Here is a 27,985-nt window from a genome sequence, read left to right on the forward strand (position 1 = left end):
CTGAATTATGTAAAATAAGATTTGCAGGGCAGATTAGCTATACCACTGCTGTCACCCCTAAGAGCTCTTGTAAAATGTTCCCTTAATAGGTTAGTCTGCAGTTTCATGCATATCTGCATTTGGAGTCCTATGACTTGTTACTTTCTGCACCTTAACATGATTCAATCTCTGCTTAAGAGCCAATGCTGCTTAACTCAACTGTCAATAACAGTATACAAATAAGCAGTCAGAATACATATCAATTCATTGACCTTTATTTTTCCACAGTAGGGTAGAAAAAAATCATGTAAAACACTAAATTCAGTTCAGCATGGTACAACCCATGGCAGCCATGGGAATACCTGTTCCTTTAAGAAGTGCAACATCCGTCTTAGGTTTACATCTGAAGTAGTACTTATGTTATTGCTTTGCTTCAGTAATATTTTGCCCATGTTGTAGAGATAGCACCATGTCAAGTTTATATATGATATATCAAGTCCTTCATGCTGTTGCCTGGATTTTTTTTGTAATTGTGCAGTAAGACTGAAAACAGGTTATATATTGCTCTGTGAATAAATCCTCCACCATCTAGTCCTTGTTTGAAATAACGTGTTCTTAAAATACCTATGCTGTTGATTTTTATACACCACCTTACAAAACACTAGCAATGGCTTTTCCTTTCATTTTTCGAGTGTCTTGTGATTTCAGAAATACTCCATGACCTAATTTCTATTTTAAGGTTTGGGATCTCACTCCCAACCTTTGGAAACAAGTTCTGAAAGTTGCCTTCCCTTGCCACATATTTATAAAAGCAGCCTGGGGAAATACAGGACCACATCCTTTGCTTGCTCCTGAGAATCAGATGAGAGAAAGCAGAAGAGCAAACATCCAAGCTATTACCTACTGTGTGTACTTACCTTTCATAAATGTTTAAAAATGTCTGCCATCAACCCTCTCCCACGCCCTAAGGCCTGTGTTCCTGCTCTCTGCATGTCAGCATATAGCATACAGAGTACTGGCTAAAATAAGCAAGCAGAGAGGAAGTAAAGAAATAGCATTATAAAATGTATCAGAATATGAACTATAGAAGTGGGGGTCATTTAGTGACATCAGAAACATTAGTGCAAACATAGCAGCTGTCTGCCTACAAAGGAATCCCCCTGGCCGTGCAGTGTTGTTCTAGTGCTCCACACACACTTTCATTTAGGCTTTTAAACATTTCTTGTTCATCAGCTGCCCCTCAGCTGTCTCCTAGAACTAGTCTTTTTCACTGAAATTACCAAATAATGGTAAGATCCACATAATTCATAGGAAGGAGAAAGATCTGCTCAGTAGTTCTTAGTTAGCTCATAAGTCTTGATCAGAAAGGCCATCCTCTTGTTGCAATGTTAAGAAGCTGCTGGCCCCCACATTTGCATTCACAGAGCTGTGAGTGTTCAGCAGATGCAGTACCGGGAAATGATCATGTGGGTTACTGGGCTTCAGTTAGAGATTCATAGTTATGTTTCTTCCTGTATAAACAATAGTGCTGGGTGATAAAAATGATGTCGAAGATAAGTGAGAAGAATCCTAATCCAAACTTGGTTGGATCCCCAAATATTAACTTCCATTCATCTGTTTAAAAGAACAGAGTAAGGATTTAGTTAGCATTCATAACAAATTTACTACATCAGCATGAGTAGAGTATTGTGGTTGCCCTGTTAATCCACTTCTTATGTTTTATTAGACTGACTCAAGCCATTTGTGATGAGCTTTGGCGTGCTCTGCTCCCTGCCTCAGATCGCAAGGAGTTCTGCATGTGAACTCCTGCTAGTTTAGGGTTTGGTTTGTTTTTTTTTGCCAGCTAAGCTTTTCTCCCCTTTTTTTTTTTTTTTTTTTTTTTTTTAATTTTGTCATTTTTTCCCCTCCCTTCTTGTTAAAGGCTAAGCTTTTCTACTACAGGAGGAGGATTTTTTTTTCACAGTCCCAAGATGGAGGTCCAGCTCTCTTGCTTCGTGGAAGCCAAGCTAGTGGGGTTTGTTTGAGGAAAAGATACAAATAGGAAAATTCAACACAAAGAGAACAATCAAGTGCCTTGGACCACACAGTGTGGAGAAAAGGCCACCTCCACAGCATGATTTGTTTTCTGGTTTCTGTCCTTCCCTGCTCCCTCAAGGCTTTTTTCCTGAATCTATTTTTTTTTTTTAATTATTTGTTCATAATTGTTTTCTTCAGAGAAGGTTTTTCTTTTTTTCTTCTTCTAAAGAAAAATAAAAATTAATTTAAGTACCCCTTACGAAAAGAGTGAAGGAGCACGTGAGGTTTGGCAGAATTTGAGGGATGCCTTCAGCGCTGTTGCTTAAGAGAATTCTCCTACACTCCCAGGCACTTTCTCCTGTAGGGGGTAGGAATCCCTGGACTCTCCCCTCCTGGTTGCAGGAGACCCTGGGAGCATTATGTGGAGCGAGCTGGCACTTCCACGGTGGAGGGCTTGTGATGAGGGACCCAAGCTCCAAGTTGAACATGGAAGAGAGAGCTGGCAGCTTGGAGAAGACCCTGAATAAGAGGAGCCAGCACTGAGTTGTCAAAGTTTATCGGTTGGTAGTGAGGGAAGCTTGGAGGGGGCTATCAGGAATGGAAGGGTTGCCATGGTAATGACTGTCAAAAGGGGCTCCAGTGAAACAGCTTCCCTTCATGAAATTCACGGAGGAGCTGGTAACACTGTGGAGAGTTCAGGAGTCCTGACAAGTTCTCACAGAGGTGCAACCTTCCTAAAAGGAGCAAAGTCTGGAAAAGCAAGGGAAAAAAAAATGATCAGGACTGATGTGGCAAAAGGCCCAACAGCAGCCTCGAGTAGGGGGCAGAAAACCCAGTCATGCTACCCCAGCCTAGGCAGTGACCAGAAACACACCACCATGGATTTCTTAAGGAAGTTATAACATGGCTCCTGGGAGTAGGAGAGATATTGTCTAGCAGCATGGAGTAACTTGCCCCAACAGCCAGGAATATGTCTTTACGATGGCAGATGGTGACAGGGCTCAAGCAATGATGGAGGCCAGAAAGGTAATGGTAAGCCTGTACTCCTGCTTTCCTTACTAACTGCCATCTGTCAAGCACTGGAGAAGGGGGAAAGCTCCATTAATTGGAGTTCTTTGTTGAGCTAGGGCCATGGGTGGGACTTTCTAATTTGCCACCCTGCAGTCCGGATGATGGTTTAAGGCTGCACCTGGAAGTCCTGGGGGAAATGAAGTTAGCAGTGACTGCAATTGCCCTAGAACATAAACTTAGAATGCTTGTGGAACTCATTCCCGGAGGAAACTGAAAATTTATTAAAAATTTATCTGGTTTGCAAAGCATTTAACATTGTCTTGATGTAGCAGAAGCTTGCTAACTTGTGGAAGCCCCTGACAAACTATTAATATCCACTAGTGTGGCTGGAGCTGTACCTTGGTTTCATTCTTTAATTTAATGTTATGAATGTAGAAGCAGGATATACATCTTTTAAATAAAATAAAGAAAGAAGAAAAGGCCTAGCTGTACAGGGTGATGACCCAGCTAGGAGATGGGTGTGGGTTCTATGTACTATACCCGGGCCACTCCTATAACGTTCTCTTCCCCTCATGAGGTGTGTTTTCTGTACCATGGTAAAGGGCACATCAAAAGAAGGTGCCCCAAAACCAATAGCTGAACAGGCCCACTGGTCCCCCTTCCAATCACCAAGCTCATCCTCTGCCTCTAAGATCCTAAAGCCCCAGGGCTTGGTATAGGCCGCTTGATTACTGCAGCCTCCAGAATACCTGGGCCATCTGGCTCTGGGTGTTTTACAGAGGACTCAAATTCCCTCATCGCTGTGAGTCCTCCTGGAATTATTTCAGTAGCTATTTCTCTGGAATTTGTTGCCAGAGGATGTGGTTAGTGCAGTTAGTGTAGCTGGGTTTAAAAAAAGATTTGGATAAGTTCTTGGAGGAGAAGTCAATTAACGGCTATTAATCAAGTTTACTTAGGGAATAGCCACTGCTATTAATTGCATCAGTAGCATGGGATCTTCTTGGTGTTTGGGTAATTGCCAGGTCCAACAGAGGCCTGGTTTGGCCTCTGTTGGAAACAGGATGCTGGACTTGATGGACCTATGGTCTGACCCAGCATGCCAATTTCTTATGTTCATCGATTAGTCATTCCCTGGTCTAAAGACCAGATAAGGGCAAGAAAGCATCTGGCCCCATGTGTGCAGGCAGTACGCTTGCCCAGCCTGCAGAACCTTTGAAGCAGCCTGAAGGGAAGTTGGTGAATGGTCAGGGTGACATGAGAGTACTGCAGGGGCCAATCCCTCCTCCCCCCCCCGCAGATGCAACAAGTGGCCCTAGTGAACAGAAGATGAACAGTGCTACTGGCACTCTCCTTTCCTGGTTCGCTGAATTATGGGTCCTCCCTCTCCCCTAGCTCAAACTAAGCTGGGAGTGAGAAGCACCGGTGAGAAGTTATGCACAGTAGCACAATGTGTTGCTGTAGATGCAGTACATAATGCGATTAATCCTCTGGGCAACCCTCCCCATGCTCCTTAGAGGAGAAGAAAGTCCCTACCCCAGATTTGAGTAGCTTCCTTTCTCACTGGCCAACTGAAGGGATAGGATGTCCAATAAGATGGTGTACATCCCTCCACCCGCTTTCAACCTTCGAGCACTTGCCTCCTTCTTACAGGACTTACAAGCCTGCCTCACTCATTTTCCATCACTTTGCAGGCCGATACAGTAAAGTTCGCGTGCGCACAGTCCACTCTCCTGTGCGCACGATTCACTAAAACAAAATATTCAAATTAGGGCCCGCGGTAAAAAGAGGCACTAGGACACTAGCGCGTCCCCAGCGTCTCTTTTTTGACAGGAGAGGTGGCTGTCAGCGAGTTTGACAGCTGACGCTCAATTTTGCCGGCGTCTGTTCTCAAACCCGCTGACAGCCACGGGTTTGGAAACCGGACGCCGGCAAAATTGAGCGTCCAGTTTTCAACCTGCGAGCCGATTTAAATTTTTTTTTTTTTAAATTAATTTTTACACTTTGGGACCTCCGACTTAATATCGCCATGATATCAAGTCAGAGGGTGTACAGAAAAGCAGTTTTTACTGCTTTTCTGTGCACTTTCCCAGTGCCAGCAGAAATTAACGTCTACCTTTGGGTAGGCGCTAATTTCTGAAAGTAAAATGTGCAGCTTGGCTGCACATTTTACTTTCTGAATCACGCGGGAATACCTAATAGGGCCATCGACATGCATTTGCATGTTGCGGGTGCTATTAGTTTCGGGGGGGGGGGGGGGGGGGGGTTTGGACGCGCGTTTTCCACGCGCTATTACCCCTTACTGAATAAGGGGTAAAGCTAGCGCGTCAAAAACGCGGGTTAACAGTGCGCTCCGCCAGAGCACCCTGTACTGTATCGGCCCTTTGGTTTTCAGAGTGCTTTAAAACTGGTGGAGGCTTAGGGATGATTGATGGCCATGTCAGAGTGAGGGAGACCCAGGTAATGGCATTAGCATTGCCTCTTCTGGGTGGATGGCTGTCCCTGGTCAGAGATGGAATAATGGGCACCTGAGGTGCATTTCATGCAGATGGCGATTTAGATTTTGGTTCTTGTTGACCTTCATGCCACTTGGTCCTACAAAGAGGGGAAAGGTTTTTATCCTTTAGGTGAGCATCCCTTCTCTTTTTGGCTGGATTGTTATTGCGTGGTTTGGTATCTTATTGGGAGGGACAGATGGGGTTGCTTGTGTTGCCTTTTATTAAGTCTCTGAAGAATTTTTTCTTGGAATACGATTTCCCCCTCCTCCCTCCCAAGGGGGGGAGGAGTTAGTTGCCTCTGATGTGTGGCCTTATATACTTTCTGGTTGAGGGCAGCAGGGATTCAGTGCTTATGGGGCATCTTTTGTGTTGAATGAGAAATTGCCTGACACTTGGATTGTTTGTCCATTGGGTAAGTATTCATCCAACAGTTAATTTCTGGTAATTTTTGGTTTTTCTTCAGGCAAAAGGCTGCCTTTGGCAGCCCTTCACTGGCCCTACCCTGTTTTAAAATGGGGTCCTTTCAATGATCTGTTGAAGGGAGCAGAGATCTGGAAAGCTAGTGACAGATTTATTGAGTTAGTTTAACCTTCAGCTTGTTCGGTGATCCTTATTTCTACTACATCAACATGAAATAAAGACAACTTTATACCAAATTTGGGCAGTTTGCCTTCGCTTAGTACTATAACCCAAAGGAGCTTGGACATGAGAAGGAAGCTAAATATAAGCCACAGGTAATAGAAGCCGAATTTGAATACAGATCTGCAGAGGTAAAAACCTGCAACACTGACTTCTGTCTCTTCCGATTGGTCAGAAAGACGATAACTTCCTAGTAAAAATTAAGCATCCTGATCCCAGAGTCTGAGCACTGACGTGCACAGAGCAGCTGAGTAGAGCCAGGTGTTTCACAAGGTGGCTACATTCGGTCACTTTTCAAGGCTATATTCCAGGGGCATTTGGGTCAGGAAGGTAGAAAACTATGCACGTATAACTGACGTGTCATGCATTGTTTCGCCCCTGGATCCCCAGCTGTACACAGGTACTTTGTACCTCTGTACAGAGAATTTACCTGGGTTGTTTCCCTTTGCAAACTGGCTTATCAAAAAATTGGCCCCGAAATGTCACCACCGACTTAAGTAGAAAATTATTTCCTATTTCAGGACCACCACATACCCAGGAGGTGTCCATCTGCTTTTGAGATGCGTTGCAGCTGCCATACAACCCCCTGAGCCCACAAGTCGAGGTCTGCACCCATATCTCCTTACCATTGTTATAGGACTGTAAAAACATCTGGAGGAGGCTGAGTGCGCCCCCTGTAAAATCTAGCAAAACATTTCCTATGCTCCATCCTGCAGTGCTTTTCCTTCGAAAATTCATGTAAGCCTAAATGATAAAACCAGTAAGAGAAAATGGTTTTTAGAAATGTAAATTCTTCCCATTTCCTTTACTATGAATACTTTTGTTTTAGGCATTAAAATGCATTGATGGTACTTAAAAAAATGCTTATTCTTTCCACCCAAATTCAAGATACTGTGCACCATGCTTCTTTGGTAGGACCTGAGCTCTCAGCATTTTTTCAAGTTTCATTTGTTTGTTAGACCATCATTCAAGTATAAAGAAGTTTACATTCGAACACAAAAATTAAAAATGAAGAAAAAAATTCACTTCACCCAAATACATAAAACAATCATATACTAAACAAACAAAAAGTAGAAAAATTACCCTCTACGTGCACTGCATTTCCCCCAGATATGTAACATTAGTAAACAGGTTCCTTAACAATCAAACTACAGCGACAACCTTCCTTCTCCCTTCCCAACGAGGGATGCACTGTAACCCACGCATCATGTATTGGCCCTTACCTGTGGAAAGTACTTGACCAGCGTGACTGCCAGTTTAATATAAGAGAAGCAAAACAAGAACTGAAGCCAGGTGATTCTGCCAGCTCCGGCCACAAACAGCATTGTAAAGGCGAAGATCCAGGCAACCACCAAGAGCCCAATTGCCACTTTTGATACTCGCTGGTCACCTCTCTGTGAAAACAATTTCAAATACACCAAAGTACACTCAAGGAACCGGGATGATTCTGAAGCCTCAACCTTTGTTAACTTTTCTTTACATTAAAAAGATCTGGTTAGCCAACTTCTTGCACTTGACTCCTATAATAGCCAGTGATTGGCTTTTAAATTCTCTCCAGGAATGTACAGCCCTTAAAGAGAGAAAATGAACTTCATATTAGAAGTTATTGTTTTACAGTTCTGGGGTTTGTTTCAGGTGCTATGCACCGACCCTCAGCTGAGAGTTATTCAGGGAGTCCCCAGTAGTCTCAGCAGCAGGTAGGAGCACCACTGGGGAGAAAAGTTTTAGGGTACACCACTCGCTGAATTACAAAGAAATATTTTCTTACTCGCTCCTTCCAATGGTGCGCATTACTGTAATTTAGCCCTGCACATCTGCTGGAACACTGCAGGATGCAGTAACCAACTGTATTCATTTATTTCTCCTGTCCTTACACCGCTCAGGGCGGGTTACAACGGATGCAAACATTACAGTGAATAGAAAGAAAACAAAACATACCATGCAATAATAAAAACGATAGCAAAAATGCATTATTTAATAAAATGTAAAAATAAGAGAATCATCAAAAAGCTTCCCTTAACATGGGTTAAATAAGGTATTCAAATAAATTTCTGATTCAGTTAAAGTGCTCCTGCAAGGTGAGTGCAAAAGCAGTTTAGTGCGACCGGTATACCAAGTTTCTAATGCTCTATACCAGTTTCCTAACCTTCTCCTGCAGGCACACCTAGCCAGCTGGAGTTTCCACAATGAATATGCATGAGAGAACACTGCGCTATACAAAGCGAGTCATAATTCCCACCTCATAGATACAGCACTGAATAATGGTGATGAGTACCAAGAGTACTCCATGGAGACTGAAGAACACATCGTTGGCATCTACGGGGATCACTCCATTAGGGTACACTTGTAGAAACTGCTCCTAGGAATTTAAAGAGGTTACATCAGTTACCTCACTGGCCACAATAATTACCTAGAAAAGAAAAATTGCTAAAAGAACCTACCCTAATGTATGGGATCCAAAAGACTCCTACATTGAAGACACTGTAAGCTATGAAACCAGTGAGATTCAAGGCCAGAAAATCAAAGCTGAGCCCGATGACACTGCACAAAAGAAAAACCAAACACAGGTAACAACCTAAAAAATCAAAATGGCGGCAAACATTTAAAACTGGTGAAAAACAATGTAACGCTTTTGCAAAGAATGCCAAGTTATAAAAGCAAAGCTAATTAAATGCAAAGACAATTCTTATTTTAAGAAGCTGAGATTTCAGTGAAAGCTCATTATTTAAGCCCCACCAAACACCAAGACGCCTCCTTCCAGTCTAACTTACTGCAGGTCACCTCTTTCCAGCTGACTCTAATGCATTCTATTACCAATCTGATGTCTGTTCATATTTTCCTCAGTGGATTATCCCTTTGACTGTGAATAAAAACTGTGACTCAAAAATCTACTTAAAAAACAAAACAAAAATCAAGCATTTTCCAGTTGGAAGGTCCTGTCAGTCCAGTGATCTGCGTGATTAAGAAGAGCAGCCATCTGAAACTGTCTTAACTATCGACGAGTGAAAGTACATGCGAGGATCGCCAGCGGGCACACTTATTTCTATTCCACATTTCCAATTTATCAATGAAGATTACATAAATACAAGTTAAAACATATTATACAAATAAAAAAAAATAACCAATTAAAACCTTCCATAAACAATGTTTTACTCACTGAGAAGTGGGGTTAGGTTGGGGGGAGACACCAATGTGTGTAGTTTTACAGGGAAAAAGTATTTGCAGAAAAAATGGATAAATTACTTTCCTGATAATTTCGTTTTCCTTAGTGTAGACAGATGGACCTAGGACCAATGGGTATAGGGTGCTCCTGATAGCAGTTGGAGGCGGAGTCAGATTTCAATCTGATGTCAGCACTACATAAACCCCTGCAGGAAGCTCTGCTCTTCAGTATTCTCCTTGAAAAGCAATTGTGGATATGTGTGTGTTTGAATAACTTGATTAACTTGAACTGGTTGACGTGAATTTTAGCTGAGACCGCCAGTGCACTCAAACGAGAAACGCCGATACCCGGTAACTATGGGTGTCCTAACTAGAGGTAAAACGTGGCTTACCCGTGCTTGTCTTGCTCTCGGGGATTGTCACCCGAGGTTTCCCTATTCTGAGGCAGCCGTGGGCGGGATACTGAGTCCATCTGTCTACACTAAGGAAAACGAAATTATCAGGTAAGTAATTTCTCCATTTCCTAGCGTGTAGCAGATGGACTCAGGACCAATGGGATCTATAAAAGCTACTCCCGAACCGGGTGGGAGGCTGCCCGTGGCCACTTAGTTCTGCCCTTGCAAATGCTGTGTCTTCCTGAGTCTGAACATCCAAGCAGTAGAACCTCGAGAAGGAGGGAATGGAGGACCATGTCGCCGCCCTACATATCTCGGCGGATGACAGCATCTTGGTTTCTGCCCAAGACACTGCCTGGGCTCTGGTGGAATGGGCCTTGACTTGTAGAGGTGAAGGCTTGCCTGCCTCTACGTAGGCCACCTTGATTACTTCTTTGATCCAGCGGGCTATGGTTGCCCGTGAGGCCACTTCCCCTTGTTTCCTCCCAAGCTTCAAATATTCTCCATATTCGTATGTAGGTTAAAGATGTGGAAAACTTGCATGCTTGGAGCAAGGTGTCAATCACTGCCCCTGAGTATCCGCTCTTCTTCAGGTGAGTCCTCTCAATGGCCAGACCGTAAGCGAGAATCGAGTTGGGTCTTCGTGGAGGATCGGTCCTTGCTGGAGCAGGTCCCTGTGTGGAGGTAGACACAGAGGATTCCCCTCTGAAGTCTTCGCATGTCTGCGTACCACGGCCTTCTTGGCCAGTCCGGGGACACTAGAAGCCCTCTGTGAAGTTCTATCTTGCGGATGATCCCGCCCAGTAGTGGCCATGGGGGAAAGGCATACAGCAGGTCTTCCTGTGGCCAGGTCTGGATCAGGGCGTCAATCCCCTGGATTGTGGTTCTCGTCTGCGGCTGAAGAACTTGGGGACTTGGGCATTGGACCAGGTTGCCAGAAGATCCATGGTTGAAGTTCCCCAGCGGTCTATTATTAGCTGGAAGGCTGTGGTTGACAGTCTCCACTCTACTGGGTCTAGACTTTTCCTGTTGATGTAATCCGCAGCGATGACGTCTTTTCCCGCGATGTGGGCGGCCGAGATCCCTTGTAGGTTTGCTTCCGCCCACGCCATTAGGGGGTCTATTTCCAGGGACACCTGTTGGCTTCTGGTTCCTCCCTGTCGATTGATGCAGGCCACTGCTGTGGCATTGTCTGACATGACTCTGACAGATTCGCCCCGGAGTCTGTGACTGAAGTGTAGGCAGGCTAGTCTGACTGCTCGGGCTTCCAGACGGTTGATGTTCTATCCTGACTCTTCCTTGTCCCATTGTCCCTGGGCCATCAGTTCCTGACAGTGGGCTCCCCACCCTCGTAGGCTCGCATCCATGGTGAGCGTGATTCAGATTGGTGGGGATAGCTTTACTCCCTTGCTCAGATGGTCTTCTTGTAGCCACCATAGGAGCTGGATCCGTACCTCGGCCGGTAACTGGAGGCGGACAGTGTAGTCCTGGGACATCGGGTTCCATTGTGATAGTAGGGAACATTGTAGTGGTCGTATGTGGGCCCTTGCCTATGGTACGACTTCTAGGGTTGATGTCATAAGTCCAAGGACTTGGAGGTAGTCCCATACCGTGGGGGGAGTGCCATTCAACAGTTTTCTCAACTGGTCTATCAATTTCATTCTTCTTGCAGGGGGAAGAATGACCTTGTCCTGTTGGGTGTCGAACTGGACTCCCAGGTATTCCAGAGTTTGCAACCCTCCCAAACAGCTCTTGGTTGCGTTGACGACCCATCCAAGGTTCTCCAGGAAGTTCTTGACTCTGGTGGTCGTCCGATGACTTTCCTCTGGAGATTTTGCCCTGATCAGCCAATCGTCCAAATACGAGTGAACGAGGATTCCTTCTTTCCTCAGTGTTGCCACCACTATGACCATGATTTTGGTGAACATCAGAGGGGCTGTAGCTAGCCCGAAGGGTAGCGCTCGGAACTGGTAGTGATGGTCCAGGATCGTGAAGCGTAGATGATCGTGATGGACCGGGATGTGCAGATAGGCTTCTGACAGGTCCAGAGAGGTCAGAAATTCTCCCGGCTGTATCGCCCTTATGACCGAGCGTAGAGTTTCCATACGGAAGTGTGGTACCCTCAGGTAGCGGTTGACCGACTTGAGGTCCAGTATGGGCCAGTTCGTTCCCTCTTTCTTGGGAACGATAAAATGGATGGAAAGTGTCCAGTATTTTGTTGATGCATGGGCACCGGTGTTATAGCCTTTAAGGCGAGCAATTTGGTTAGTGTGGTTTCCACTGCCGTCCTCTTGGAGGGGGAATGGCAGGGAGATTTCACAAATTTGTCTGGAGGGATGCTGTGGAAGTCCAGAAAGTATCCCTATCGAATGATGGTTAGGACCCACTTGTCTGACATTATCTCGACCTATCTTTGGTAGAATCGGGCAAGCCTGCCCCCTATGGCTTCTTCCTGTGGATGGGTCTGTTGATTCTCATTGTGGGGTGCAGCTGGGGCCTGGGCTGCCTCCCCTCTTGTGTTTGTTCCGAAAGGACTGGCCCCTGCCTGCAGGGCGAGGTGCTTGATATTTATTCTTGTACGGTCTGAAACGCTGTGATCCTCTGCCCCTGGATGTTTGGGGAGAGGGGTGTTGGCTTCTCTTGATCTTTTCCTCCGGTAACTGAGGTACTGGAGATTCGCCCCATTTGTCGGCTAACTTCTCCAGTTCGCTTCGGAACAGGAGGGTTCCTTTAAACGGCATTCTCGTGACTTTCATCTTAGAAGTCGCATCGGCTGACCAGCTTCGGAGCCAGAGCTGCCTTCTGGCTGCCACAATGGATGAGACACCCTTGACTGAAGTGCACCCCAGGTCAGAGGTCGCAGCCGTGAAGAAGGATATTGCTGGTTCTAATGCTTCGACGGGCGCGGTTGTGTTCCTGGCCTGTGACAAGCATGCGCGTGTCACCACAGCACAGCAGGCAGCGATCTGCAGTGACATAGCTGCTGCCTCAAATGACTGTTTAAAGATGGACTCCTGACGTCTGTCTTGGGCATCCTTGAGTGCCGTTCCTCCTTCGACTGGCATGGTGGTGCGCTTTGTGACTGTGTAGACCATGGTGTCCACTTTGGGAAACACCAGTAGTTCTTTGACTGAGGGTTCCAATGGATATAGGGCTTCTAGAGCCCATCTTCCCTTGAAACTGGCCTCCGGGGCATTCCATTCTAGGTCGATCAGCTGTTGTATGGCTTGCAGCAATGGGAAATGGCGTGAGGCCTGACTGAGCCCGACCAGAAGAGGGTTCGTCTTTGGATCCGCTGAGGCGTTTGTGTCTAGGATGGCCTGCTCCCTCAGGCTCTCGGACACGAGGTCTAGTAGTTCGTCTTTGGAGAAGAAACGCATCATGGTTCGGTAGGTTCCGTTCCTATGGGGATTTCCCCTTCCTCCAGGGAGTCTTGATCTTCCTCAGAGGTGTCCGTGTCTCCTAAGGTTAGGCTTTTGTCCGGGGGAGGCACGTCTCTGAGAGGCCGAGAAGGGCCTGGGAGGTTTGGGTCCTCTAGTGGAGGCTGTGGTATCGGTGGCGCTGATTGCACCTGGACGAAGGTTTGTAGACCATTAAAGAATTCCACCCAGGAAAAGGTTCCTGGGTCTATATTTAACCCAGCGGCGTTCCCTGAGGGCCCGGCTGAAGGGCTGAACTGGGGATAGAGAGGTCTGGGGTACTATCAGTGGATCTGAATTTCAGTACTGGCGGGGGGGGGGGGGGGAAGACACCTTGCCCTGGTTCTCCCAGAGCCATCTCACACTGTAGGCACAGGGCAGTAGCTTCTTCATGCTGCGCAGCTCTTATGTGGCGGGCTGGGCAGAGGCTTGTGCTTTGGCTTTCTTGGCCGGTGGTGCCATGGTTTGTGCACGTAGGGGCGTTCAAACCCGGTCTCTGCGTTTATATGCGGGCGCTGGGAGGCTTAGATATGCGCTCTGGGTGCGCAGAGGGTGTGCGTGCAGGCTGCGAAGATATGTGTGCAGGCCGGTCTGTGCGCTTACGAGGATGAGCATGTAGCCGAACTCATGCGCCCGGCGCTGTTGAGTGTGGCGCTATGTGCCCGGCACCCTCGTGCGCTTTGCTGTGTGCACAGCACCTATGCACATGCCGCTGTGCGCACACGTATGTTATGTGCCCAGCTCAGCTAGGCAGACAGTACGGCGATCAAGGGGAAGAAATGGTGCCGGTGACCACACGATTAAGATGGCGCGTGCCCCCCCCCCCCCCCCGGGAGGGTCTCCACGTGGGAGGACCCTCGAGCCGGATCAGGGTCTATCCTGGATGGGGCTGCTCAACCTGATGGGACAGACGCCGACAGGCGATCTGTGCAGCTATCCGAGCCTCGGAGACCGGAGACTTAAGAACGTTTTCTACCTTACCTTGTCTGGCGTTTCCCGGTCTCGAGCCGGCATTCTCCGGTTGCAGGGGGAAAGGGAAATACCTTCACCGCCGCGCTCGGTCTTGCACCCGCTGCCTCTCTGCCGCTCCCTCCTGGGGGCTAAGTCCTCGCCGGGAACAGACTGCTGGACCCAGGCTCACCTCTGAGGGATCTCGGAAATCACCTCAGGAATTCTCGACTGGGGGACGGACCCTTCGGTATCACTGCAGGAGAGCAGGGCTCGTCTTGTAGAGGTAAGATTTTGAATTTTCTTTGGTTTGGATTTCCTAACGCTGAGCAAGCATGTATAGAGTCCCAAACTGCTAAGGAGACGGAGAAATACTGAAGAGCAGAGCTTCCTGCAGGGGTATATGTAGTGCTGATGTCAGATTGAAATCTGACTCAGTCTCCAACTGCTATCAGGAGCACACTATACTCATTGGTCCTGAGTCCATCTGCTACACGCTAGGAAATGGTCTCTGTGGCTGCCTTTTCCTTAGGAAATATTCAAAGGGAATATGTGATTTACTCTTGATATTCCCTATTTCAAAAAAAAATCAAAGTAGTTTACAGTGCCATAATACATAAGTAAAAGCATAAACACAATGAATAATAAAAGACTGTCAAACAATGCCAATAAGACACAGAATGAGTAACAATTTACAAACAGAGTAAAATTCAGAAGTGATAACATAATTTGGGCCATATTTCAACTTAATAAAAGCCTGCTTTCACAGCCATGATTTAATCCCTTTTAACAGCAATCAAGCTAAGTAGACTTGAAAAGTTGAAAATGCAGAATGCGTTTCGGCGGATGTGACGGAGCATTTTGTATTTTTAATATTGAGATGCACGCATACTCTCCCATTTCCCGTGTGTACTTGTTGAAACGGATGTGACGAATGCACATCCTGACATATTGCAAAAAAAGCAAAGGAAAACATTTCAGAGATCTAGAGATTAGTAAAATGTAGTTAATTAATAGCATTAAGATTACAAAAGAAGTTCACGTCATTAATTCAGAGGCCCAGTAACAAACCTCCACCCCATCAACAGCAGTTTCCTATCGCACTCCACCTTGGTAACTGGAAAGCACAACAGAAACACAGGAAATGTTTCTTGAGCACAGTTTTACCTTTTATTTTTCCAGTTTTCAAAAACCTGAGGGTAGAAGGAGATTGACCAGGCTATGAAATAGATCCAGCCAACGATTTGGTCCAAAATCTGCAAACTCCTGCTGCGAATGACCAGGAATCGGATCCTGGGGCTGGAAGGTAGGTAGGGAGAACATTATGAATGGAGGGAATTTGGGTTTTTCTCTCTGCAATGTTACTGCATCCTGTATCCCCCCCTGCCGTGGCAGATAGTTTGAAGTTTATACTGAACTCCCTTATACCAGCAACATTGATCCTTTATTCTGGTTACCATATTTTCCAAATTTAACTTCTCAAACTCCTACTTCATGGAGGCCCTGTAATTCAGTAAATCCCTCCTCCATCAAAATGTAACTTCCTGTGAGTAACTTTGCTATCTGTATGCACCTTATCTTCTGCAGGCAAGACCCTGTGGCTTTCGCTTACCGTTGCTCTATATAGATTACCAGTGCCACAAAACCAGTCACAAGTACAGCAAAAGCAGAAGTGATACCAACAAGTGCAAGGGCTGCAGATCAGTCAGAAAAGCTAGAGCAATATGTATTTTATTATTTTTCATGTATCTCATTTATGAATCATATTTACAGACAACATTGTGTACAGCATAAAGACAGCACTGTAAAAATCATAAAAACAGAAGCAATATACAGCACATAAACCCTAAACAATATAGAGCATCAAAGTCAGTTCATTAAAACATATAAAAGCCAGCCACAAGAATAATAAATGTATTATCCTAGTGTTATCCACCTCCCCAGCTGCAGCAGCCTATATGAAAATCTTCCCCCAATCTACCCCAAAAGGCTGGAGCAGGCTACCATAATCTGCCCTCGGGACAGTCTCTATAAGACTGCTTTACTTGGGTTTCTAGCTTTATTCAACCACATTAAAAAAAGTCAAGCTGCTGGTCTCATGAGAACAATTAGACAATACTTTACAGAAGATCTACAATTTAGTAGAACTAGGGGGTCAAGATTTGAAATTCCAGGGAGGAAGACTTAGAACCAATGTCAGGAAATATTTCTTCACCGAGAGGGTGCTGGATGCCTGGAATGCCCTTCCGGAGGAAGTGGTGAAGACTAAACTGTGAAGGATTTCAAAGAGGCATGGGATAAACACTGTAGATCACTAAAGGCTAGAGGATGGGAATAAATAAAGCTTAACCAGCACGGAGCAGCAGTTACTACCCTTAACAGAAATGTGGGAGTAACCTGCACGGGGCAGCAGTAACTACCTTGGGAAGCTTGCTGGGCTGACTAGATGGACCGTTTTGGCCTTTTTTCTGCCGTCATTACTATGTTACTGTGTAAACCTCACACATCTGGGATTCACAAGCACTTCAGCAGAATTAGGATTAAAAGTAAGCAGTGTGTTAACTCACCCAGTTTTGTTAGAGACATTACTATGTAAATACACAGTAACTTGTCCTGCAACTTTAGCTGTCACTGGAAACAGGGAGCTCCGTACCCTGACAGGCAGTACTACCTGTTAAAGAAAAAGAAATCTTTTTACAATTATTTTGTATGAAAGAAAAATGAACCAGGTAATAAAAAAAACAAAACGCATTTTCAGTCAATATCAGGTATCTTTTAGGTTCCGAACAACAATGTTTCCTCTCTTTGACTTACTTGATCAGGGAGCTGAACAATGGTTTTATTCTTTGAAGCATACGTAATGTTGAACGTCACCACCGCCACCTCATTAAGAGCAACACTGCAAAGGAAAGCACAGGCACTACATGATGTTGATAGGGATTTTCCAGTATAGATATATGTAGTATCTATATATTTTGCTGAGCTCTGACAAAGCCTAATTGCTGAAGTCAGCAGCCTCAGCAAAATTACTGTGGCAAAACTTACTTTCGTGAGATGCTAATATTTTCCGAACTTCCATTTTCTAACGTAACCTCATCTGGAACAGACAGACCATCCTCCGCATCTGACAAAGGAAAACAAACAGGAAATACAAGTGAGAAACGAGAACAGATAAGGAGTCGTAGATGAGAAACAGCATAGACTGATCCAAATCTTGGCAGAGCCAGATGGATAAAATGCTTCACATCTGCATTGTGGCATTCAAAACCCTGCATGCCACGCGCTTGTGACTGCTAAAGGTTATTATAGCAAACAATTCTTAACAAGAAGTTAGAATAGAAACATATAGAACAGGCAGTGAAACAGAGAGGATATGCACACACCATTTCAACTAAGCTTTGCAGTATGATATTAATAAAAGAAAAAGTCCTTCTTTTCTAGTGCCATTTCAGGATTGTTAGAAACACAAGATCATAAGAACATAAGACTTGCCATACTGGGTCAGACCAAAGTTCCATCAAGCCCAGTATCCTGTCTCCAACAGGGTCAATCCAAGTCACAAGTACCTGGCAGGATCCCAAGAGGTAGAGAGATTCCAAGCTGCTTATCCCAAAAATAAGCAATGGATTTCTGCAACTCTACCTTAATAATGGTTAATGGACTTTTCCTCCAGGAACTTGTCCAAACCTTTTTTTTAAACAGCTTTCACCGTTTATTTATTTAAAAGTATTTATTGCCCGCGCCCTCCAATGTGCGGGGTGGGTTACAAAGTACATTCATAATTAAATAGACAGACATATCCTCTGGCAATGAATTCCAGAGTTTAATTATGTGTTAAGTAAGGAAAAAAAAAAAAAAGATGTTTTCAGTTTTAAATATATCACCTAATAACTTCAATGTCTGTCCCTTACTCTTGGTACTCTATGAAAGAGTAAACAACCAATTAACATTTACTTGTTTCACTCCACTCTATTTTATAGACCTTTATCATATCTTCCCTCAGCTGTCTCTTCTCCATCTGAAGAGTCCTAACCGCTTTAGCCTTTCCTCATAGGGGAATCGTTGCACCCCTTTTATCATTTTGGTCGCCCTTCTCTGTACCTTTTCTAATTCTGCTAAATTATTTTTGAGATGTGGTGATCAGAACTGCACACAAGATGAAGTCTCACCATGGAGTGATACAGAGGCATTATGATATTCTCTGTTTTATTCTCCTTTCCTAATAATCCCTAGCATTCTATTTGCTTTCTTGGCTGCTGCTGCACACAGATTTCAAATTATTATCAATGATGACACCTAGATCCTTTTCCTTGCCCATGGAACCACCTCTAGGGTGGCCACCATCAACCCGAGCACCTGTAGATAAGACCAACTTTCAGGCGTATTGTTTCTGTCAATAGTTGCACCTGCGCCAACATCTTCTGAATGTGGCCCTCCAACAGAAACATCCTACTCCAGTGTCTGGGATGGCTTCTAGATTGCTCTTGGCCACCACCCAACCTAGTTTCTGTAGCAAGGAGGCATCTTGCGTGAGACCCAAAGGCTCCCTTCCAGACTCTTGGCTTGAATCAGCCAATCATCTAAGTATGGGTGAACCAGATTGTCATCTTTTCTCCACACTGCTGCAAAAACTACTATAACCTTGAAAAAGGTTCTGGGCGTGGAGACCAACACAAAGGCAGCACTTGAAACCAATATCACCCCAAAACAACGAAATGCAGAATCCATTAATGCTCCAGATGGATGGGAATATGAAGGTATGCCTCTGACAAATTCAGAGACATCAGAAACTCCCCCGACTGTACTTCCATTATCACTGAGCATAAGGCTTCCATGCGAAATGAGTCACCCGCAAATGACAGTTGACTCCCTTGAGATCTAGGACGAGGGTGAAAGGAGCCCGCATTCTTGGGCACATGAAATAAATGGAATACCAGCCCATATTTTCTTGTGACCTGGGCTCTAGAACTACAGCCTGCAGGCTGAGGAGCCTTGTCAGCATACATTCCACTGCTTGCCTCTTTTGTGGAGAGTTGCAGGGAAATACCATGAAAATGTCCCAAGTGACACTGAGAAACTTCAGAGCATAGCAATCTCTTATCACCTGCAGAACTCACTGGTCTGACAGGATCTCGACCCATTTCTGATAAAAAGACAAGCAACCCCTTATCTCCTGTACCCGGAAGTGGGTCAGCACACCTTCACTGAGAGGCTCGTGGGGCACCACTATCCAAGCCTACGCCCCTTCTGGGCTGCCTGGGATTAAAGGACTGAGACAAACACCCAAAGGCCAAGTCCTCTAAGAAGCTGCTCCTCTGTAGGGTCAAAAGCATGTGAAACCCCTAGCACAATTGCTCATCCTGAAAGAGAGCGGCATTTGCTTCTTATCCTCTGGTAACCAAGGAACCTGGGACTCACCCCACTTATTGGCCATTTTTTTTTCCAGTTCACTCGAAACAAGAGTGATCCTTTAAAGAGCAACTTTGTAAAATTAGACTTCAAGATATCAGCCAACCAATTCCTGAGCCATAGCTGATGCCTGGTCACTATTATCAAACCCATCCATCTGGCCGAAGTGCGGACAAGATCGCAGCCCACATCTGCCAAAAAGGCAGCTGCTGGTTCCATCACTGCCCTGGAATTCACAACAGATTCATTGACTTCCTGAGAGAAGTAAACAAGAGTGAACCACTAGGAGCAAAAGAAGTTATCCACAAATTCATTGCCATTGCTGCAAGGCCTGCTTAAGGATTGCCCTCAAGAGATAGTCGCCCGCTTGTTGACGGCACACACAAGCGCATCCACTTTCAGATGTGCAATTGCAGTCTCGCAGCTGAATCCAGGAGGTACAGCCCTTCCCCTTTAAAATTAGCTTCCGGAGTGCCCCATTCAAGATATAGGGAAGAAACATGAGGCTTTATGCCAAGAAATCAAAATGGGATCTTTCTTTGGCTCAGAAATGGAATCAGCTCCTGGCACGCCCAGTATCTTCAATGTCTGGGAACTCAGCCCGGTACTCATCTCTATGAAAGAAATGCAACATAGTTCTATATGGCTCCAGCCCTGGAGGAATTTTCCCCATCCTCTAGGGAGTATGGATCGGCTTCATCATCCATACGATCCGGGTCCCTAACAGCGTGACTCGCAGCAGGTCTAGATGTACTCCAAAGCTTACCTGCAGCACCAGGCGTGCGGGAAACCACAGCCTGCGATCCTGGTCTGTTAAGATTGGCCGGGGTTGATGACTACACCTGATGAAAGGACTGCAGCCTTGAAAAATTCCACCCAAGAAAAGATTCCATGCCAAACCAGGGGGCGGTCTTGCGCCCACTGAACTACCTTCCCCTGCTGACAAACCAGTTAGGGGAGCCCATTCCAGGTGAAACCTCTGGCAACTCTTATTCCGTTTCCACATCATACTGGGAAGGAGCAGGCTTAGTAAAATCAACCAGAGACAATTCTCTCTGAGCCTTCAAACAGGGCTGACACAAGTTAGCGTGAACACCAGGCTGAGATGCCCGAATATGGCAAGCAGCACAAAGGTTAAGGTGCTTAGGCTTCTTTGCTAATGGCGCCAGAGTTGTCAGTACGCTTCAACAGGCGTCTGAGAACTGTGCTCACAATAGGTGCTGAAAAAATGTAGGCGCCTAATACACTATTCATTTAGATGCAAAAAGCAAGTTTGCTTACCGTAAACTGTGTTTTCCGTAGATAGCAGGCTGAATTAGCCATTCTGATTTTGGGTGGCATCATCGATGGCTCGCTCTTGCGGACTTCTCCCAGAAGGCAAAGCTTCGAATGCTGTTGTGTCTGCGCGGTTCTTCCTGTGTGTATTGTGTGTCAGCCTCCTCAGTGCTTTTTTTTTAATACGCGCTCAGGCATGGATGTGATTATTTTCTCCCCGCATCTCCTCAAGAATTTTTTCTATCTTCGCTTCAGCCGATTCCACAAAAGCACTTTTCATTGCTACAGAACGATGTAAAAATAAAACCAAAAACCAGGCTTCAAGTATTGTCATGCGGACCCCATAATGTCCGTCACTGATAATCACTGTTACTGCTACCTATGTCTTGGTCCAGACCACGACCAGGCCTCATATAAAGACTACGGACAGAGAGCAGACAAAATCGCCCGTCTAAAGGAAGTAGAAGCGTGCTTTGATACCTATGCACCCTCTCCGTGGTGCTGTACACTCACTCCTCACCAGAATGAAAAACTAAATCCCACAAAGTCCATAGAAGGGCTTCTTTGGTGGACCTCCATGAAAAATTGAATTCCAAGCAGAAGAGACTGGGTGACAGGGTCACCCTGGCACCTTCCAAACACAGGCCAGTCCCGTGAGCCGCCCCAGAGTGGATAAGAACATTGCTGCACTGATGGAGCCGGACGCATTGAAGCACTGACCCGCACAGTCATCTGTGTCGTCCTCGTATCACTTCCGCAACACATCCACTCAGGCTTCGGGTAAGTCGTCCGGAAAAAAGAATTGCGTCACATGGGACACAGATGTAACCACTAAAGCCTGCGCTGTTACCCCATGCTTCAGCGCCAGATAAAGCGCACGATGCATTGGCACACACCGCGCAATGACACAATACACAGGCCACTTCAGACGGGTGCATGCATCACTTAAACTCAAAACCTGCATTACTTGGTGAGGAGCATCCACCCTGGGAGTCAAGTCCGCATACCAAGAAGAGGAGATGGGATTTCTCACCATCCCCTCTGACCAGAAGACCCAATTTTGGACACTCTGTCACAGCCACCTTGGGTGTCACCCCCAAAACCGATTTCTGTTAGCTCCAGATCTTCTTCCTCCCAGGAAGTTTGAACTGTCTACTCAGGCTTATCCAGTAGATCCCTCTTGCAACGTTCTATTCTTCAGGAAGAACTATCCCCCAGAGATAGATCAAGTCTGCCAGAAAAGGGCTCCTGCATGCCAAGTAAAAATCCTGAAGATATCTTGTCCGTACTTATTTGCTCCCAAGGCATTCGTTCCCCAACCATGGACAGAAAAGATCAATTATTGCGACCAAGTCCATCAATACCACAGTCCCAGCAAGCCACAATTGCAAGGGACATGCTTTCAACTTGGTATCCAGCATTGCCACTGAGTCCGAGCGGAGGTGGTCTCCCTAAATGTCCACGGGTCTCTAGAGTCCACAGCTTCTTCTCTAGAAAAACAGATCAAGCCTCAATTTTCTCCTACATTAGTGCTGAAGGAGACTCCACCGGATATGTCACCTTCGAGCTCCAAGGGCATCCCTTCTGACCCGCAGGAAGAGCCCACTGATCCTTCTTCACCACTAGAAGATCTGACATACCCCAAATTTGTAGAAAAGCTAGGATGAGATCTGGGGGTAGACCTCAAGAAACTTCCAGATCCTCGAGAAGAGATATTCAGAATCTTAAAGATCTGGAAGTACCAGTGGAATGTTCTGCTCTACCCCCCCACAAAATTCTTGACGCAATGCTGCTCAAGATATGGGATTCTCCTCATTCCATCCTTCCTGTGTCCAGAAAACTGGACCTTAAGTTTAGGTTATAGAAATCGAAAACTTATGGAGTAATTCAACTTCCACATGATTCTGTGGTAGTGGATTCCGCGATGAAGCGAGCTAAGAAAATCTTTCAAAGTGCGAGGCTGACATCCAGAATACAACACCATCAGTTTTATATGGTATAGTATTTGTATGAGTGTTTGCAGTCTTTGAAACCATTTCTACATTCTGGGACTGGCCAACCAATCACCCCCAACCCTTCTATGACATGAAAGAAGGTTTGAGACATCTGCTGAGAGTGGTCTAGGAATCTTTTGAGACCTCCTCCCGGTCATTTACCACTGCAATCGCGGAACGATGCTTGGCATGGCTTCATTCCAGTTCTCTCAAAGAAGACATCCATGACAAATTGGCGAACCTGCCATGTTTGAGAGACAACCTATTCGGTTACCATCTTAAGGACACTGACGCACAAAGGAACAAAATATGGCGGTGCAGTCGCTTTCATCATTTATTTATTTATTATGCACCTTCAGCAATACCAGCAGCTGCAGGATATCCTTCATGAGGGGATACAATTTTACTTTGGCTCTAGCCACCTTAGGAATCACCTCTGAGAAGTCCCATTCCTGATTCACCAGTTTCTTGATCCTTTTAGGGAGAGGAAAGGCTTTTGGTGGGCCCCAGAGTCCAAACAACACTGGATCCACCCCTTCATTGGCAGACTCCTCCTGGACCACTTTATTACCCAGTTCCTTCCGAACATGGGAAATAAGGGGCCTCAATTCCTCCTTACGGAAAAGACGAACCACCTGCGGGTCATCTCCCTCTGTTATTGAGACCCTTTTAGGATCAGCCCAATCGACATCCACTGTGAGATCTGCTGGGTCATCCTGATCCACCCCCGGATCATCCTGATCCACCCCCCGGACCATCTTCCGGGTCATCCAGGTCCAAATCATCTGAGCCTCCAGGCCCCTCAGGATGGTCCAGGCCCAGCCGGTGAAGGAGGCTCCTTGATCCCCGGTGGCTAAGGAGCCCCTCAGCCTCTTTGCAGCAGGACGAGCTGGCTGACAGAAATGCCCTTTTATAGCCAGTGCTTTTCCTGGTTAAAATGGCCTTATGTATAAGCAAGATGAATTCTGAGGAAAACTCCATGTCATCCTCTCCCCTGTCCGGCCCAGAGCTTGCATCTCCCCCCCTCCCCCAACAGGATCTCCGGAGACAACGGGGGAGGGGAGTCCCTGGGTTCCTGGGAGTCTGTCACCTCCAGGGCTGTAGCCCTTCTCCTGCATGACAGGCTGTTTAGGCTTCCAGTATTGATCCTGACAGGGCCTTGGGAACCTGTGGCTCTCCTACCAGCCTCGTTCCCCCTCCCCAGAGGGCCCCTCCCCTCCAGAAATGAATTGCGGCATAGCACCTCTGCATTTAGCTGTCCCCAAGCCAGGCTGCTAGCCTGACAGGCTCTTCTGTACTGGGAAACAGCTTTTGGCGCCATCTCCATGTGGCCAGGCCTGCTGCAGAGGAACAGAAGCCACATGATCGCGGCACGCAGAAGAGGAGGGGAACACTGCCCAATGCAGCCTCTGGCTCCCTGAGCAGCCGGAAGCTTTCCCACACTGGGAAATTGCTGTCAGAGCCATCTTGTGTCCCTGCGGCCGGGCCTGCTGCAGAGACACAGAAGCCATGTGATAGTGGCGCATGGGAGAGAAGGGTAACACGGCCCAACAAAGCCTGAAGCTGCTAACAGAGGAACTACACTGCTCCCTTCCCCCTCCCTGGGCCTGCCCTGATGATCAAACCAGAAACAGCCATACCAATTGCTGCTGAAAGAAAAATCTAACACTTTTTATTTCCTTTAAAGAAACAGCAGCCAAAGCAAAGGAAGAAATTCAAGCAAAAAAAGGAATACTTCCCTGCCCCTGGCAACACCTCTGGGAAGGAGCCTTCAGGGGATAAGAGGGAACCAGGACTCCTGGCTGTCAGACCCCTGGATCTGCTACAGGCTAAAGCTGATCAGGGATTACTAACCCCCCCCCCCCCCGCTCCTCACCCAGCTCAACCTGAGGGGATGGCCCATGAAGGCACCTAACAGGTCAGGGAGTATCTTCTAACTTCTCTTCTTCTATCCCTTCTTTCTTTCTTAACTATCCCTTCTTTCTTTCTTTTTTCTTAACTGCAGGTTTGCACCTCTACCATCTGCTGGAGACAGAGAAATACTAAGGGACTGCAGGTGGCACTCTCTGATATGTAGCAGTGCCTCAAGGTTTTTGGTTCTCTGCCTCCATCTGCTGGTAGGGATGCAAAATCCACTTGTCTGGACTGATCTGGGGTATGAACAGGAACTGTAAAATTTCCTTTGTGTGTGCCTTCAGTGGGGAGATATTTCTCCTTCTGCACCAACCTTCAAAAACCTTCCAGACCCTACCATAAGCCCTGAAGGTCGAATACTTCCTAGATTTTAATAAGGTGGACACCAATGCCCTTGAATACCCTTTTTTTCCTCTAATTTGTCCCTTTCAAGAGCCAAACTGTAAGATAATATCTGTCCTTTTCCAAGCGACTGGGCTCTGCCTGAGCAGGTTCTTGGTTTCCCTCAGTCTCAGAGGAAGGTCTATGCTTAACCTTACTAGGTCCACCTACCAAGCCCTTCTGGGCCAATCTGGTGTCACTCAGTATCTTTGCTATCAAAGGCTGTGGTGGGAACATGTTCAATAGTTGGTCCACTGACCATGGCTGGACAAGGGCATCTATTCCCATTGATCCCTGTTCCTAGTGTCTGCTGAAAAATTTATTTGCCTTGGTATTCCTCCCGGTTGCTATCAAGTCCCATTCTGGTTTTCCCCACCTTTCTACCACTCTTGAGAATACCTCCTGCGCTAGATCCCTTTCTCCCTGGTCTAGTGTGTGCCTGCTTAGGTAATCTGCTTGCGTATTCTCTTTCCCTGCTATTTAACTGGCAGTCAGCCCCATCAGGTTAGACTCTGCCCAGTCGTTTTACCTCTTACTCTAACTGCCAACTGTGTGTCCCTCCTTGTCTGTTTATATAGGCTACTGCTTGAAAGGACTCTTACAGACTTCTTTCTCGATTTGGTGCTTAAGTCTCTGAGCCCTGGCCTTACAGCTCTCAACTTTAACAGGTTTATTGAGGCTTCTCTTTCCTTGGCTGACCACTTGCCTTTTGCAGTGTGCTCCCCAGCCTAATCTGCTGGCATTTGTTAACATGGTCCATCTTGGTGGGACTAGATTGACTCCTGTTAAATTTTCTTCCCCCAGCCACCACCGCACATTAGACCTGACCTAGGAGGTCAGCTTGAGCTTCTGTCCATATTTTTGCTTGCCAAGGTTCCATGTGAAAGCAGCACTCTCTGCAGTGGGCAAATATAGGTTTTGCCCATGAGACCACCTCTATGGTCGACACCATCAAGCCCAACAGCTGCAGGTACTCCTTCGCTATGGGCTTTCTGGCCTCTGCAAACTCTCTCACCTGGCACCTTATTTTGTCCGCTCTCGCCTATGTCAAAAATACCTTTGCCTGCTCGTAATCGAATAGGACCCCTAGGTAGACCAATCTTTGGGCCGGCTGCAGAATGATCTTGGGCTCATTTACTACCCATCCTAATATCTTGAGGAGCGCCCTTACCTTCCCTGTGAAGTCCCTGCTTTCCTCCTCCGACTTGGCTCTGATTAGTTAGTCGTCCAAATGTGGGTGTACTAGGATACCCTCCTTCCTTAGCGCTGCTGCCACTACAGTCATCACCTTTGTATAACTCATCTTGAGCTACTAATGATAAGGACTGAGCTAAATGCAAATACATAAATAAATTATATTTCTAAACAGTCTATGTTGGAGATCAGATCTTTCTGTATTCAGTAGAACCTTATTTCTATACAGCCAGGGGGATTAACAGGGCTGCTTTACTAATTCAAACTTACCACATTGGTCCAGCAACTTAAGGGAAAAACATAATATAAAGACAAGTGCACATCTTTTCATCATCCTTCTGCACGTGCAGACAACTAAAAAAAAAAAAAAAAAAAAAAGTAAAGAGACATTTGTACAGTCTGGAACATTTAGAAGGGGCCTTGTTAGCTACAGTTTCTTTAGCATTTTGCTCTTGTTCATATACAAAAAGCAACAGGAATAGGACAGAAAATATTCCAGAAAACACAAATCTACTAAAACTAATGAGGATGTTACCATTATAAATACTTCATTTCATAATCGTACATTTATTCCCATTTCTATGAACCTTAGGTTGCCAGGCTTCAATAAACTACAAGTGGGAACATCTGCTAATGGAACTGCACTGGCTTCCTGTGGAAGGTTCCGACGAAGGAAGGAAGGAAGGAGTGATACTAAGTGTACTGGAATGATTCGGGGAAGTCTAAGTCTATGCTCCCGTTGCACCAAAAACCACCCTCGAGCATTTCCAAAGCCGCCAACAGCCCCTCGTCTCATCGCTCACCTGCGGTCACTGCCCTTTCTCAGCGGTCTTATATTCCGGAGCCGCCTTCCCTCCTCTTTCCCATTTACCCCCGTTCCCTGGATTCTTAATCCTCCTTCCCGGGTCCGGCTCGGTGCGCTCGAACAAAAACAACCGGCCGCTATCAACGACTGCTACAGCAGCTTCCGGGCTCTGCCGCTCGCTTCCGAGTTGGGGGGGGGGGAGTTCTGCGCGGCTGTGACGTCGCCGGAAGTCGATTTCTCCTAGCGGCTGAGCGCGCGCGCACGCGTTGCCGTGGAGACGGCTGAAGGCCGCGAGCTATGGAGAGGGAAGTCGTCGCTGTTCTCGGCATTGACCTAGGCACGAGTTCGGTGAAGGTGGTGTTGCTGCCGGACGGCCACAGCCATGTCCGGGATACCCGGGCCGAGGTGCCGAGCGCCGCTGCACCTCAGGTATCGACCGGGGCCAGGCTTTGCCACTTCCTGTGTGTCTCGCTTGTCGTTCGGGAAGCGAGAACGGCCCTACTCTGATTTCCTCTCCCCCTTACCGCCCAGAACCCGGTATAGCCTCAAAATATCTAGCGCTGCGGTGCGGAAAAAAAAGGCAGGGGTGCAATAGAGCAGCTGTGCTTGTGCATGTACTGGCGCTCCCACTGAGAAGCCTTCTTCTGTCAAACGTGCCCTCTTCTTTCCTGCCTAAACCTACACTTACCGTCTTACACACAGCCCCGCTGCTCTTCACTCCCACCTGTACCTGTTCTTCAGCGGGTTTTTGTTTTTTTTTGTACTTTGCTCCTGTAGGGGAGGGAACAGGATGTCCGGAAAATAATCCGAGCCTTGAATGAGTGTCTGGCGGCTTTTCCCAAGCAGCAGCTTCGTCGGGTCACACGTATTGGGGTTTCGGGACAAATGCACGGAGTCGTGTTTTGGAAAACAGGTCAAGGTACAGTCACATGTTGCAGGCTGAATAACC

General features: G+C 46.4%; 2 protein-coding genes across 4 annotated transcripts in view; one reads left to right on the plus strand and one right to left on the minus strand.

The window, feature by feature from the left end:
* Nucleotides 1-238: 238 nt before the first annotated feature.
* CTNS (cystinosin, lysosomal cystine transporter) lies at nt 239-27,853 on the minus strand. Of its 3 annotated transcripts, none has more exons than XM_029611343.1 (11): nt 27,725-27,853; nt 26,502-26,585; nt 17,110-17,188; nt 16,879-16,963; nt 16,632-16,735; nt 15,232-15,363; nt 8,582-8,681; nt 8,380-8,499; nt 7,364-7,534; nt 6,767-6,884; nt 239-1,593 (listed from the first exon to the last, which is right to left on the minus strand). In XM_029611343.1, the coding sequence occupies exons 2-11, from the start codon at nt 26,563-26,565 to the stop codon at nt 1,451-1,453; spliced, it is 1,116 nt and encodes a 371-aa protein (XP_029467203.1). In that variant the 5' UTR covers nt 26,566-26,585; nt 27,725-27,853; the 3' UTR covers nt 239-1,450. The 3 variants fall into 3 exon arrangements, with proteins under 3 accessions (XP_029467203.1, XP_029467202.1, XP_029467204.1); XM_029611342.1 differs by lacking the exon at nt 27,725-27,853 and adding an exon at nt 27,035-27,193; XM_029611344.1 differs by lacking the exon at nt 27,725-27,853 and adding an exon at nt 27,103-27,178.
* The window catches only part of SHPK (sedoheptulokinase), a 34,688-nt gene continuing 33,927 nt past the window's right edge, over nt 27,225-27,985 (plus strand). The window contains exons 1-2 of the mRNA XM_029611341.1: nt 27,225-27,465; nt 27,814-27,955. Of these exons, the coding sequence (XP_029467201.1) occupies nt 27,334-27,465; nt 27,814-27,955 (274 nt within the window). The 5' untranslated portion in view covers nt 27,225-27,333. The remainder of the gene's footprint in view (nt 27,466-27,813; nt 27,956-27,985) is intronic.

This window comes from Rhinatrema bivittatum, chromosome 8 (assembly GCF_901001135.1).
Source record: "Rhinatrema bivittatum chromosome 8, aRhiBiv1.1, whole genome shotgun sequence".
Taxonomy (NCBI): Eukaryota; Metazoa; Chordata; class Amphibia; order Gymnophiona; family Rhinatrematidae; genus Rhinatrema; species Rhinatrema bivittatum.